This window comes from Fukomys damarensis, unplaced genomic scaffold, assembly GCF_012274545.1.
Source record: "Fukomys damarensis isolate Sample0158 unplaced genomic scaffold, DMR_v1.0_HiC HiC_scaffold_25, whole genome shotgun sequence".
In the NCBI taxonomy this organism is placed as follows: domain Eukaryota; kingdom Metazoa; phylum Chordata; class Mammalia; order Rodentia; family Bathyergidae; genus Fukomys; species Fukomys damarensis.
The window spans coordinates 11,657,832-11,671,496 of NW_022900937.1; the positions used below are offsets into that span (position 1 = coordinate 11,657,832).

At 36.8% G+C, this 13,665-nt stretch overlaps 1 protein-coding gene across 3 annotated transcripts in view; it reads right to left on the minus strand.

Annotated features, from left to right (window-relative positions):
* The window catches only part of Sltm (SAFB like transcription modulator), a 44,535-nt gene that overhangs the window by 7,506 nt on the left and 23,364 nt on the right, over positions 1-13,665 (minus strand). Inside the window, exons 6-15 of one of the 3 annotated variants that reach the window (XM_033756000.1) lie at positions 11,137-11,164; positions 9,388-9,628; positions 8,737-8,786; positions 7,244-7,362; positions 5,669-5,818; positions 4,858-4,961; positions 4,563-4,729; positions 3,815-3,900; positions 3,467-3,630; positions 488-668 (exon numbers count right to left, since the gene is read on the minus strand). In XM_033756000.1, the coding sequence (XP_033611891.1) occupies positions 488-668; positions 3,467-3,630; positions 3,815-3,900; positions 4,563-4,729; positions 4,858-4,961; positions 5,669-5,818; positions 7,244-7,362; positions 8,737-8,786; positions 9,388-9,628; positions 11,137-11,164 (1,290 nt within the window). Of the gene's footprint in view, positions 1-487; positions 669-3,466; positions 3,631-3,814; positions 3,901-4,562; positions 4,730-4,857; positions 4,962-5,668; positions 5,819-7,243; positions 7,363-8,736; positions 8,787-9,387; positions 9,857-11,136; positions 11,165-13,665 lie in introns of all 3 variants that reach the window. The other 2 variants (XM_010641256.1, XM_010641255.1) reach the window with 2 other exon arrangements.

Consider the following 13,665-nt stretch of genomic DNA (forward strand, 5'->3'; position numbering starts at 1 on the left):
TTAATTTAATCATTTGACTAAAAGAAAGGCATCTAAAAGCATGAGAAATATAGTTTGTAATATTTACTAGGAGTAAGTGACTTAATTAAAACTCTGGGTTGCAATTGTGCAAAGAGAGGCATTATTTCCTTCTAGCCATGGGAAATCGTTCCCACTGCAATACATAAGGAAACACTTATTTCCTAGGACTGAGACAGTGACAGAGCCTGGATTACAAACTACTCTGGACTCAGAGTCCTATGCTCAGACTATTAGGCTGCCATTATATTGCAGAGCTAGAGTTATTATCAATTATCTAGAACCAAGGCACTATCAGGCGTATTTTTAACTAGTACCTAATTCATTGTTATCGTTCGGGGACACTTCAAAGCTCATTAACTGAATTCATTCCATAGAAGCTTTACAACAAGTAAAGCAAATTTCAGGGCAAAATCATAGGGTTGGAAAAAGGTGAGTTATTTAAGACGAAAAGATTTTCTGACTGCACCTGTTCAATACGAATGCGTTCCCTTTCCAAGCGTTCGCGTTCCATTCTCTCTCTCTCTAGTTTTTGCCTTTCAATTTCTAGGCGCTCTCTCTCTCTCTGTAAGCGTTCCCGTTCTTCCCGTTCACGAATTATCCTAATTCGTTCTCGCTCTCGACGCTCTCTCTCTGCAATCTCTCTTCGTCTAACAAAAATCAGTATTTAGAAATACTTAAATTATGCTACAATTGTGTGAAAGAGAAGATCTTTTGAATTTGAATTATTTCTTGAGGTTGGCAATTTTAAACTTCAACTTAATCTCTACAGTTTTAATATAACTGGAAAGAGAATTCAAAATAAAACTTGCAACAGATTCCACTTATTTATCACTTATTTATAAGACTACCAACTAGGCAGCTAAATTTTTATAGAGCAGCTGCCCTTTAGATGATTCCTGATTAAATAAAATCCCCACTATAGTAGCCCATTAACATTTTAAGAAATATATTCTACATATATGAATTTATAAAACTGCATCCTTTAATCAATTATTTGGGATAGAAAAATCTCCAGTGTATAACTTTTTTTTTAATCACCTTAAAAACAATAATATACTTTATTTTGGTGGCTTGGGATAACTGTAAATAACAATGATAGTGAATGCTGTATGTAACAATGCCCTTAAGGGCTCTCTGGGAGTTCCCTGGCTCCTGGTAACACATTCTTCAAATCACAGGTAGTTCAAATGCTCACTGCACTGAATTATCCTATTAGAATTTTCTTACTGCTCCTCTCATTTCCTGACTCTTAGGCAGTCAGGATACTTTTCTATCCATCAACGTCTCCCTCTACCAATCCAGTGGTCAGTTTTACTTCCATGGAAACTGTTGTGAAATTTTAATTATAAAAATGACTATGAAGCCATTACTAGCATTTTGTGGCTAGGGATTAAGGATTCTAAGTAACTTAGGAAGCAACAATTATCAGGGCAGTCCCACACAGTAAAAAATTACCTAACATTCCTCGGATTTTAAAAATGTCACAGCAGACATTCATGTTATTGAAAACAACAACAGCAAAAGAAAGCCTTAAAAAAAAAATTCAGGCCCTAAAAGTTAACACCATTGAAAAAAGTTCTGGGCTTGCCTAACAAGGAGGTGCACACTTGTAATCCCAGTTACTTGAGAGGCAGAGGCAAGAGAATCACAGCTCAAGGATAGCCTGGACAACTTAGCAAGACTGTCTCCAGAAGAGAGAGAGAGAGAGAATATGTGTGTTGTGTGTTAGATATAGATCAGTGGTAGAGGCCTTCCTCAAGGCTTTGGGCTCAAACCCAAACCCAGTTAACAGACACACATACACACACGTGTGTATGAAAGTGAGGCTCATTTGCTTTGGAAAGCTTGTTTAGCATTTCCAAAAAACACATCATGATATCAACATCACTCCTAGTACTGGACTCACCAAAATAACACACCAGTATCAATCAGTCTGTATTTGTAGCTTTCACATTCTCAGTGAGTCTCAAACGGCATAAACACCTATTTCATTAAATCTTGTAAAGGTAAAGTTTTGCCCAAACATTAATCTCTAGGGTATATATTTTATGATGTATTACTTTTATTTTTCCTTGATTTATATCAGTTTTCTGGAAATTATTTCTACAGGTAAGTATGCTATTCATCAGTTTCACTTCAGCAGAGTGAAAAGAGCACTGCAGCTTTCTTTTTTGGTACTGGAGATCCAACTCGGGACCCTGTGCTTGGGAGACAGGCGGTGGCACCACTGAGCTATAAATCTCTTGCCCTGCAGCTTTCTTATTTAAAAGGGCAGCAGAAAAAGACAAAACAAAGCACACACAAAAAAGAGCAACAGGCTAGGTATACTAGTGCTTGCCTCTGGTCCCAGCTACTTGGGAGGCAGAGGCAAAAGGATCCCTTGAGTCCAGGAAATTCAAGGTCTATCCTGGACAACACAGTGGGACCCACTTTAAAATTAAAACATGATAAAATAAAACAGACTCTGACCTGACAGATGTGAGAATCACTGCCACTGGCACTCCCCACTACCTCTCTCCTCCACCCCTCTGTGAATTAAATACGAGCTAGGCACAATGGCACTTCATCTAAAAGGAATGGTAGTGGTGGGTTATTTCCTTTTGCTAAAGATGCATGATAATGGTTATTTTATCTAAGTTGCTGAAAATATCTCTCTTTGGTAGACTTCCTTGAAATCTTGCACGTAGACAAGATAGGTTAACATTTAGGCAAATATACTATAAAATACATTCACAAGAATTTTCAAGTGACATCAAAAATGGGTTTTTAGTTTTCTTTCTAGTCTGTTTTTTTTTTTTTGGTTTGGGGATCAAACTTGGGACCTCGAGCTTTCAAGGCAGGCGGCGGCACCACTGAGCTAAATCCCCAGCCCTTTCCAGTCTGTTTTAAGACAATGCTTGGTGGGGGTAGAGTTTGAATAAATCAGGCTCACAGATCAAATTTTCCTTCACTTAGGCACTGACCCAAAGAACAATATATCTTTTGCTAAATTTGTTATAACATCAACATAGTATCTGAACACTGTTGCTTACTTTGAACAATCTCAAAATCAGTTTTTTCTTTAAGGTCATGTTCTGATGGCAGCAGCTTTGGAGCAGAGGAAAGAGCATTGGACTTGGAGTCAGAAGACTTGGCTCTGAGTCCCGACTCTGCCACTCAGTGGCCTGTGGCACTGGAACAGACATTTTGCCTCTCTGGGCCTCCAGATTTTTGTACTGAATACTGAGCATCAGCAACCTTACAGAATAGTTGATTTGGAGGTAAAAGATAGAAAAGCACTTTGTTAAAATGTTAAGTGCTATGCAAACTTCAAGCATTAGATGTTACTGCACTTCTGTAAAGTGGCAAACAGTCTTCCGTGGGAATGCAATTTCTAAAAAGCTGGCTTACAGCATTAAAATGTACCCGTATGTGAAGACAGGTATAAAACAGGCTCTTTTCATACCTTCGAAGTTCCATTGCTCGTCGCAGCCTTTCAAAGCGAACTAAATGTTCCCTCAATCTCTGTTCCTTCATCTTTTCAAAAGGCAAGATCTCTTTCCTTCTGTAGTCTTTGTCCCTCTTTTTATCCAGGCTGGCTCTCTCCTTTTCCTTGCTTCTTGCATGAATCTACAGAAGAGAACCAGAAACAGATTTGGGTTTTATTTTTCAAGGTTAGCTGGTCATTTAAGGAGTTCAAATAACACGTTGTGTCCTTTTGCTTAGATTTTTCAGCAGGGAAAAATGGTTACAGAGGTAACAGTACCATCTTTTGGCAACAGTCCAAACAGTATTTAACTTCCTCAGAACTTACTTTCTCGTATCTTCCTCTTCTTGACGGCCTGCAATGATCTCCCTTAGTTTGGTCTAATATTACCATATGTCCTGGACTCTTTGAACCTAAGATAAAAAAATAAATTAATTAAAAAAAACTTCACAAATGCATGTCTAAAAAATATTTTGGTGAAAAATAACATAAATATGTAAAAATACTGAATTCTTACCCAGACACATACAAATAACATTAAAATTAAAAATCTACTTATTCTGAATTTAAATGGAAAGATTTAAAAACAATTCAACCTAATATAAATATAATTTCAATGATTTCAAAAGATTCTAGTCTCCTAGTTCAATCTTCAGTACCAAAAAAACCAAAACAAAACAAAAAAATCCCTAGGGTCAGAGCTTTAGCTCAGTGGCACCACATCTGCCTGGCGAGCCTAAGGTCCTAAATTGGACTACTGGTACAGAAAAAAAAAAAAAAAATCCTAAAACTCAATACTACAAATTAATGGCCATTTTAAATCAACTTTTTTTTTTTTTTTTCTAGATCTCCAGCCCAAGTCAACTCAGATTTAATAGTAAAGGAGCTGAAAGAACATACACATTTCTCAAGAACAGAAAAGGAGAAGACAGGCCTAGGCCACCTTTTAATTAATCATAGACACCTAAAAGTCTGACAGCCATGTGGATTTTGATCACCTCAGGTTTTCTCTTCACCATAAAAACTAAGTTGTAAAGCACATTAGAAAGGGATTGAGAAGAAACACATAGCATACTTATTCGTTTCTTTTCTTCACTTTTTTTAACTGATTCTGAAGTCTGGCCACTTGTTCCATTATCATTCTTCTCTTCTTTACTTTCCATTTTCTTATTATCCTTGCTTTCTTTTTTCTCAGATTTTTCAGATAATCTCTTCTCTTCTTTCTTGATAGAGGTTTGGGTCCTGACCGTTAACAGCCCAGACAAGAAAACAGACTGAGAACTATTTTATTAGGGCCCCAAAAAGTCTTAACTGCTTATTTGAAAAAAAAATTCTTCTAGCAACCCCTAAAAATTAAAATAAATTCTTACTTGCTACTTCTATCACTCATATTCTTTTTATCTCCAGAACTTCTTGAGCTACTCTTTTCATCATTTTCTTTCTTCATTTCTTTCTTAGAAGGATCACCTTTTACCTAAGAGGTTTAAACCAGAAAAAAACTGTAAATTTTAAAGTTATGTTTTATGATTATAAAAAGTGGGGTGGTGGCAGTAAATTCAGTAAAGATAAGGGCCGGGGATTTAGCTCAGTGGTATTGGCACCTGCTTTGCAAGTGCAAGGGCCCAAGTTCAATCCCCAGTGCCAGGAAAAAAGAAAGAAAAAATGGGTAAAGATTAAAAAAACTGTAGAAAACATAAATTTTAAAATGAATACATAAAAAAATAAATCATTTAGTTGTACTTCCTACCAGTGTTACCTTTAAATTGCAAATTACAAGTTAAATATCTTTTATCTGAAATGACTGAAACTGAGGTTTCAGATTTTGAAATATTTCCAAAGACTTTACACCAAATGGGCATCCTTACTAAAAATCTGAAATTCTAAACGTTTCGAAGTTCAAAATTTTTAACGCAATTGCACTCAAAAAGCTTTAGATTTTAGCTGGGCATGGTGCTGCACGCCTGTGATCCCAGCACTCAGGGGTTTGAGGCAGGAGGATCGCTGTGAGTTCAAGACCAGCCTGGATTACATAGTGAATCCAAAATCCAACCTCAACTAAATAGCCAGACCATCTCAAGAAAACCAAAAAGGTTTCAGATTCTGGATTATCAGATTAGGGATGCTCAACCTGTATCAGCCATGACATTAACCTCCCTATTATAAACTGTAAGGCAAGCTTACCTTCTCCACGGAAATCAGCTGTCCATGCAGTTCAGTTCGATGAAGATGTGCAATACATCTGGACACCTCTGTGCTTGAAGACATAGTGACAATACCATAGCATTTTGCCCCAGGACTTCGAGCATTTGTAACCACCTTTGCACTTAACACCTATTAAAATGGGAATACACTTTACAAAGTTTTACAGCGTTATAACTACATACTTTTTTGTTTGTTTTTTGAGACAGAGTCTCACTATGTAGTTGAGACTGACCCGGAACTCACTATGCAGCCCAGGCTGTTCTCGAACTCACAGCGATCCTCCTGCCTCAGCCTCCTGAGTGCTAGGATTACAGGCATGCATCACCACGCCCAGCTCCTATATACTTTTATAAACAGATGAAACTTCACTATTTAAAGTAAAAGACAGGATATTCACGCAGGGTCAGTTCCAGGTATGTTGTTCAGATTCTTATAATCAGCATTACCTTGCCAATATGAACTGAGTAAGTATTCAGAGTATAATCTAACATGTCAAAAATCAGTTTAGGCTGGGTGTGGTGGCACATGCCTATAATCCCAGCACTCTTAGTGCTGAGCAGAGGTAGGATTGCCATGAATTCCAGGTCAGACTGAACCACACAGCAGCAAGACACTATCCTTACAAGGAACTTGGGGTTTTACTTAACAGTGTGCACTGCTAGAAACTATCAGGTTTTATCTCAGGTCGGAGAAGCCCAAAATCATGTTACCAAGTGGATGGTACCCTGAAGTAGTTTAGCCCCAATAAATACCAAAATTAAAATACTGTTTTAATACTTTTTAACTATTAAAATAGAAAAAAAAGGATATACCACAACTGATTATGGGACAATTCCGTGTTCTGTATCTGACACGAGAATTTACAAGGGCTTATACTAGAGTATTAACTCATTTTAGTTTTCCATACATATCATATTAAGTACAAAGTATTGAAGGGCTCTAAGAAATACAGACCAATTGGAGTCCGATGCAAGTTATCCACTTATACTCTTACTACTACTACTTTTTTTTTTTAGGACTCCCCTTAAATGTCAGAGAAATTTTTCTTGGCAAGTGAACCATAGTAAAGCCTTTCCTTTTCTCTCATAATGCCTAACATTTTTTGCTTCATAACATTTAGAATTAACTTCTGATTATCTATATGCACGCACGCACATGCACACACACATGCCCCTATCTGGTGACAGGATCACAATTTTTTCCCCCAATTTACATATATTACCTAAAGCTACTTATACTTTCAAGAGAACCAAATCAACTTCAAGAATGTGTCAGATCTCATGTTAGCCACTAGGAAAAAAATTGTATGAAACCAAGTTCTTGGCTCAAATGGGTTAATGTGTGAAATACAAAGATCCCAGGACCCAGAGTGAGAGCGAGTGTAAAACACCATTCAGCTTTAGCCCTAACCCTTATCTACCTTTACCAGGAACACAATATTCCTGTACCGTTGCAAAGGGACACAAAAGTAAATATATTTACATTATTGTTTTGAATACAATCTGCTCAAATGCAGACATCAGAAAGATGTGTAAGAAAGTAAAAACAGTGTACCTTTCCATATTTGCCAAAGAGGTTCTTCAAATCAGCAGCTTTGGTATTAGAAGAAAGTCCACTAACCCAGATATTTTTAGTTGAGCTTCCACTGTTACCACCAGTACTACTTGTACTTCCTAGAACAGATGTAATATCAGACATTTAAGTTTCTCAATCAGTAACATTTTTGCAAAATTACGAAGGTAATGTTCTTTCAAACTGTAAAATTCGCTCAGTTTTGATAATATAACCTTACCATAGTCAAAACCTTATGAATGTGCTATTATTAAAATCAAACAACAATATACAACGTGACTACTGAGGAAACAAATGAGTTTATATACTTCCAATTGTATGAGTTTTAAAATAATGTTTTAACTATTTAATAAACTATAAATGTTTATTCTTAAAAAGGACATTTATCACATGATCTGTTTTATCTTATAAATGTTAACGAAAAGTTTGTGCATCTTTTTAAAATTTCCAGTAACATTTATGCTCAGGTACTTATGTCTATCTTGAAAAGACAATTTTGAATAACAGGAAAAAAATTATTTAACCAAGTGTACTAAACTTCTAAATTTAAATGATAAAATTTTATAAGCTTTCTGTATCTCATTCATTAATCCAAACTGTAAGGAATGTATTACAACTGGCAGTTACTAAATCAAGTCACTATAATTTTTAACAATGAAAATACAAACAAACACATTACAACTAGAAAGGATGTATCCAATCTTCCTCTAGACATTCAGCAGGTACTTTAGGACGTTGTATTACCTGAATGGTTTATTTTCCTTTAAAATGCTTTACTACAAACACATTTTTTTCCTGCAGACTCAGTGTATGTACGAGATGAAATTACTGCTCATGGGCATGAGATAACCAGAGATTTCCCAACAGCAAAAGTAATCAAATATTGCCATCTTGAAAATTACAAGAATTTAAAGTAATTTTCCTATATAAGATAACCATCAACTCAAAATTAGGAAGTCAAACTAGGAAGTAAATACTTAAGCATTAAAATACTGTATAATAGCTATATTAATAGAATTAGCTCATTTAAAGAATGAAAAAAGTAAAACCAAATGTTAAAGACTGCTTTCGTTTTAATATTAGACTTCACAAAGGTGCACAAGTACTATTTATTATAAACATCAGAGAAGCAAATATGGTGAGGTACAGGTTACAGACTACTGCAAATAAACTTATTTTCTGAAATTCTAATGTAAGAGAATAAAATATCTACCAATATGTAATGCAGCTGCTTAGAACATGAGATAAATTTCTCTAGCAAGTGGGTTTAACACATTCATACCAGTTGAAAAAGCAAAGAGTAATGACTTCATCAGAGTTTGCTACAATCTAACTACAGTATCAAAAGGCCACACATAATTTTCAGTCTGTAAAAATTTTTAAGAACCAAACATCAAAGGAAATCAGGCAACTATTCCTTTCTAGTGACAATAGGCAATGTAATCACTGAAATAAACAGGAAAAATATCCGTTACCTTTGTCATCTTTAGATGATGTCTTGCTGTCCTTAGATTCCTTTGAAGAGCTAGAGGCAAATCACCAGAAGAAAATTGAAAACAAAAAACAAAAACCGAACAGCTTGATATTGACTATATTGCAAAGTAGCACTATTAATACAAATTAACAATTCCAAAAGCCCAGATTAGGTTATTTGACCAAATGATTCCCTTAGGATTCTTCCACTGATATTTTCCCCAAGATGCCTGAAGATCTAGATTTTCTGACAATTCTATTCAGTGGATATATGGCCATCTTCTGTAGATTTCAGGACTGGGACTTGCTTCATTTTGTGTTCTTAGAACTGATAGTTGTTCATTAACCATCATCACAAGGATTTTTAAAAATAAAACACAAAAAATTGTCAATTGGAAAAAAAAAAAAAACAACAATAACCAAAAAAACCAAATGTATGCTGACAATTCTGACAAAGCAATCAGTAGGACACACTGCATATTATGAAGATCTTGAATTTTTTAAAAAGGAACTTATGACGGTCAAAAATATTATAGGCAGGATCCTAAGACACTAATCACTGTACATGGTCTTGAAGCCACCCCCTTAATGTAGAGTGATCTTATTGAATGCTGGAATTCAGTATCGTAAAGAACTGACATAGAAAAACAAACCTCTTTGCTTGACCAGAGGCCCCAGTAGACGAGGGCCCTTTCTTCAAAGTATCCTTTTCTTTGTCTCCAGATTCTGCTTTCTTAGAACTTTCTCTGGCTTCCTTCTCGACAGGATCACCCTTCACGAAGTCTTCCTTCTTACCATCTTTATGGTTCACATTCATCTCATAATCCTTGGTTTCCTTCTCCGGGCTCTGTGCAACGGGGTCCTGCCCATCTTTTGGCTTACTTGCTTCAGAATCTGTAATTTTCACATTTTTACCTGTTTCTAGGAGGTCATCACCATCAAAATCCAGAGTGATGGCATCTTCAGCCTGGATTGTGACCGAGATGTTGTCATCCTCAGCTTCTTTCACAGGCGCATTAGCTTCCATCTCTTCATGAGCTGTGTGATCAGCTTCAGCTAGGTTCCCTTCTGAAGGAAGAGGTTTAGATACTTCTTGTGTACCATCACCAGAACCTGCTATATCTAAGAGGATTTAACAGGAATAAATATGGCAAAACAAGAAGTTTAAACAATTTCATACTCATAAGCTAGAATAGGACCTAGAAAATATAAAGCCAGTTATTAGCACTGATGGGAGGTTGGGGGGAGAAACACAGGGTATTAACTAACATAAACAATCCTTTACCCAGGATCACTTATTCTTCATGGGAAAAATGATCTCTACATACAAACATCAAACAACAATAGTGAGAAAACAGTTCCATCCTGAAGATACCAGCTCTTCATTTCTGGTTAGAAGCAAGTGGCAGGTGGACGATTTTGATCCTCCATGGGACGCAGATTTGTTGTGCAACGTTCGTGTCATCTTAGGATTTAACCCTTGTGACCTTCAGAGCTCCCACAGTGACTTCCTGGAAGATCACTAGCTGACGATATCCTCAGTCTTCAAAGTTTTCAGGGACCCATCTTTTTCAATCTTCTACTCCCAAGAAGTCCAGAATGGTATGGAAAACAGCTACAGAAGGCTGTGAAGATGCTCCTGCTCCATAACGTCCGTGAAATTGGTCATTTCCAGTCTTCATCCTGTCCAGTCAGTCCGCAATTACCATTTTCAAAGACATCTTGCATTCCCACAAAATTGAGAGGCCTCTGGGGCATGTGAGATTTGCAGTCAGTAGCTTCACTTCACTCATCATTGGTCTGGGCTTTTCCTCTGCCTTTTTGAGAAACCTGTTCCGTGTCCTTTCTAGCCCAAAGTGGGATTCTTTGACTTCTGTCCAAGAACTCAACCTCACATTGAGCACATGTATTGCGACTGTTGTCCTCGTAATTGTGTTGGATGAGCTAGCTCTCAAACTACTACACCTTTCAGAAGCCTGCATAACAGTTCTCAAAGCGGCAAATACAAGTCAGTGTTCTGGTCACTCAGCACATTTAGGACTGGCTGCCTAGGAGCCGCACAGCGTGACTCCAATAAGCACGTATGAGTTACTGCAGTGTTGTCCCACGGACATAATCCACTTACCGTATGTTCTATGTTTCTTTGAAAATAAAATTAAAATTAAAGTAAAATATGGCATGTTCACTACAGTAACTGATATGTACCATTCAGTTAGAACATGTGTTCAAAAAGGAAATTAAAATCAATTGAAAAATAAACCAAGATGCTAACTTAATTCACTAAATTGATAAATTTGAAAAATAAACTCATTTAAAAATAAGATTTCAAATAAGGAGTGCTTTATTTTTACATAATGTACTTAAGTCAGCAATTTTTACACTCTACTTAGCATCAAACATACCTTTCTCATTTTCCTCTTCCTCACCATCCTGAAATTCAAAGAATAATCAAATGTAAAATGAATTCACATAAAACTAAACTTCAGTAGTGCCACTAAACCAGTCAATTTAAACTGGTGGATAAGTTAATAATAGGAATTAGGACTCCTGTCACTAACAAATAGGATATTCTAATAAATTAGAGATACACGGCACAAGCCTGATACAAAACAATTATAGAGACGAACAGGCAAAGCTGTCAATGACTACAGCAACAAACAAGTAGAATAGTTTCATGACTCAAATTTAGTTCATAGAATTCAAATCTCGATATCAAGCTGCCAATAAAAAGACTGACCTGTTTATTTTATGTCACTCAGTTCACAGGTGGCCTTAGCACATATTAGAAAGTAACAGAAAAGTATAACCTGTAGACATACACTTTCAAGGATTTGAATGTACATTAATAAATAAAAACAAAGTCAGGTGCAGTGTGATACAGGCCTCTAATCCCGGCACTCGGGAGGCTGAAGCAGAAGGATCACCTCAAGGAGTCCAAGGCCAGCCTGAACAACAGAGTGAGTGAGGCCCTGCCTCAAAGAAAAACAAAAAACAACAACAAATCTCCTTTTAAGCATATCAGAGAAAACAATGACTACTACAACAGTCCATTCCTTTTTTTTCCTGGTACCAAGGATATGGACCTTGTACTTTCGAGGCAGGTGGCGGCACCACTGAGCTAAATCCTCCGCCCCTTGAACTATCAATTTCAAAATGCTCAATCTTTTTTTTTTTTTCTTGTGAAGGAGGGTCTCACTATGTGGTTCAGGCTAGTCCTGAACTCACTATGCATCCCAATCTGGGCTTGAACTCATAGCAAACGTCCTGCCTTGTCTCCTCAGTGCTGGGATTACAGATGTAGACACCATGCCCAGCTAAGTTACTCATTCTTTCTAGCTGTTCAAAATGAATCCAGTTATCACATACAATAGTGGCTACCCAATTTAAAAATAGTATTTGTAAAAGCCAGGAGTGGTGGCGCATGCCTGTAATCCCAGCACTCCGGAGGCTGAGGCAGGAGGATCACTGTGAGTTGGAGACCAGTCTGGGCTACATAGTAAGCTCCAGGTCAGTCTCCACTACATAGTGAGACCCTGTCTCAAAAATAAATAAACAAACAAATAAGCAAATAAAAATAAAAATAAAGATAGTATTTGTACTAAACATAAAACAAGAAATGTTTTTAAAAATTGAATTTTAAAATATTTAATATTTTCATTTAACAATATGCTAGCTAGGAAACAGTACCGCAAAGGAGTATTTTTTCTGTACTATGAAAATATTGCAAAAAAAAAAAAATCACACTATTTTGATATATTCCCAATTTCCCAAATGACACCATAAAGAAAAACAAAGTAATATGTACTACATAATTAAACAACAAAAATTTACAGAACAGAATGTTTTAGTTTTCCTTTTTTAGTAGTACAAGGGATTCAATCAGGGATTAAATTAAGGGCCTTGCAAATGCCAGGCAAGTACTCTGACAATGAACTACACCCGCAGCTCTTTTTTTTTTTTGTACCGGGGATCAAACTTGGGACCCTGTACTTGCGAGGCAAGGCAGTGGAACCACTGAGCTAAATCCCTGGCCCACAGCTCTTAAATTTTAAAAATTTTAATTTTTTGGAAATCTATGTAGTCCAAGCTGGTACTGAGCTCAACTATGTTGCCCAGGCTGGCCTTAAACTCTTGGCAATCGTCCTGCTTCAGCCTCCAGAGTGCTGGGACAGATATGTGTCACCGCACCGGCAGGCAATGTTTTAGTTCTTAGTTTTTTTGGGGTGGTGCACTGGGGAACAAACTCAGGACCTTGCACTTGGGAGTCAGGCACAGCACCAATGAGCTAAATTCCCAGTCCTTATTTATAATTTTCAAATGAAAAAGCTAGTCATGGTGGCCCACATCTGTAATCTTAACACTTAGAGGAGTGCTGAAGCAGGGGGATCACAAGTTCAAGGCCAGCATGGGTTACACAAAAAAGACCCTGTCTCAATAAACAAAAATAAATAAAAATAAAATAAAAACTGGGTAGCAGTAGTTTTAGGTCAGGCAGTATAAATTACTGCGTACAAAACTTTAGCTTTAAGAGCAGGGATTCTCAAACGTGACCACATATCACAATCTGCTGGAGGGCTTGTGACAGCACAGCCTTATGAGTGTCAGCCCAGCATGTGGCTGAGGTGTCTCTAGTGAGTTTCTAGGGCTTGCCAACGCTGGGGGTCTGAGAGCACAGCCTATCAGTGAAAGACTCACAGCAAAAAGTTTAATGTTAACAAAACCTTAAAAGGCATTTCTATCTTGTAACACAGTATCAGATTCATATAAAAACAAAAATTCCTTAAAATGGCAAATATTTTACCATGTGCCCAAAACTGTGTAAAATCTGTCACATTTCTAAAAAGTCATTTTAAACGACTTGACTACCATGTAAGGGCCCAATCAGGAAATGAGCTATTTCTGCACACACTAAAAGAACATGAAGAAAAGGA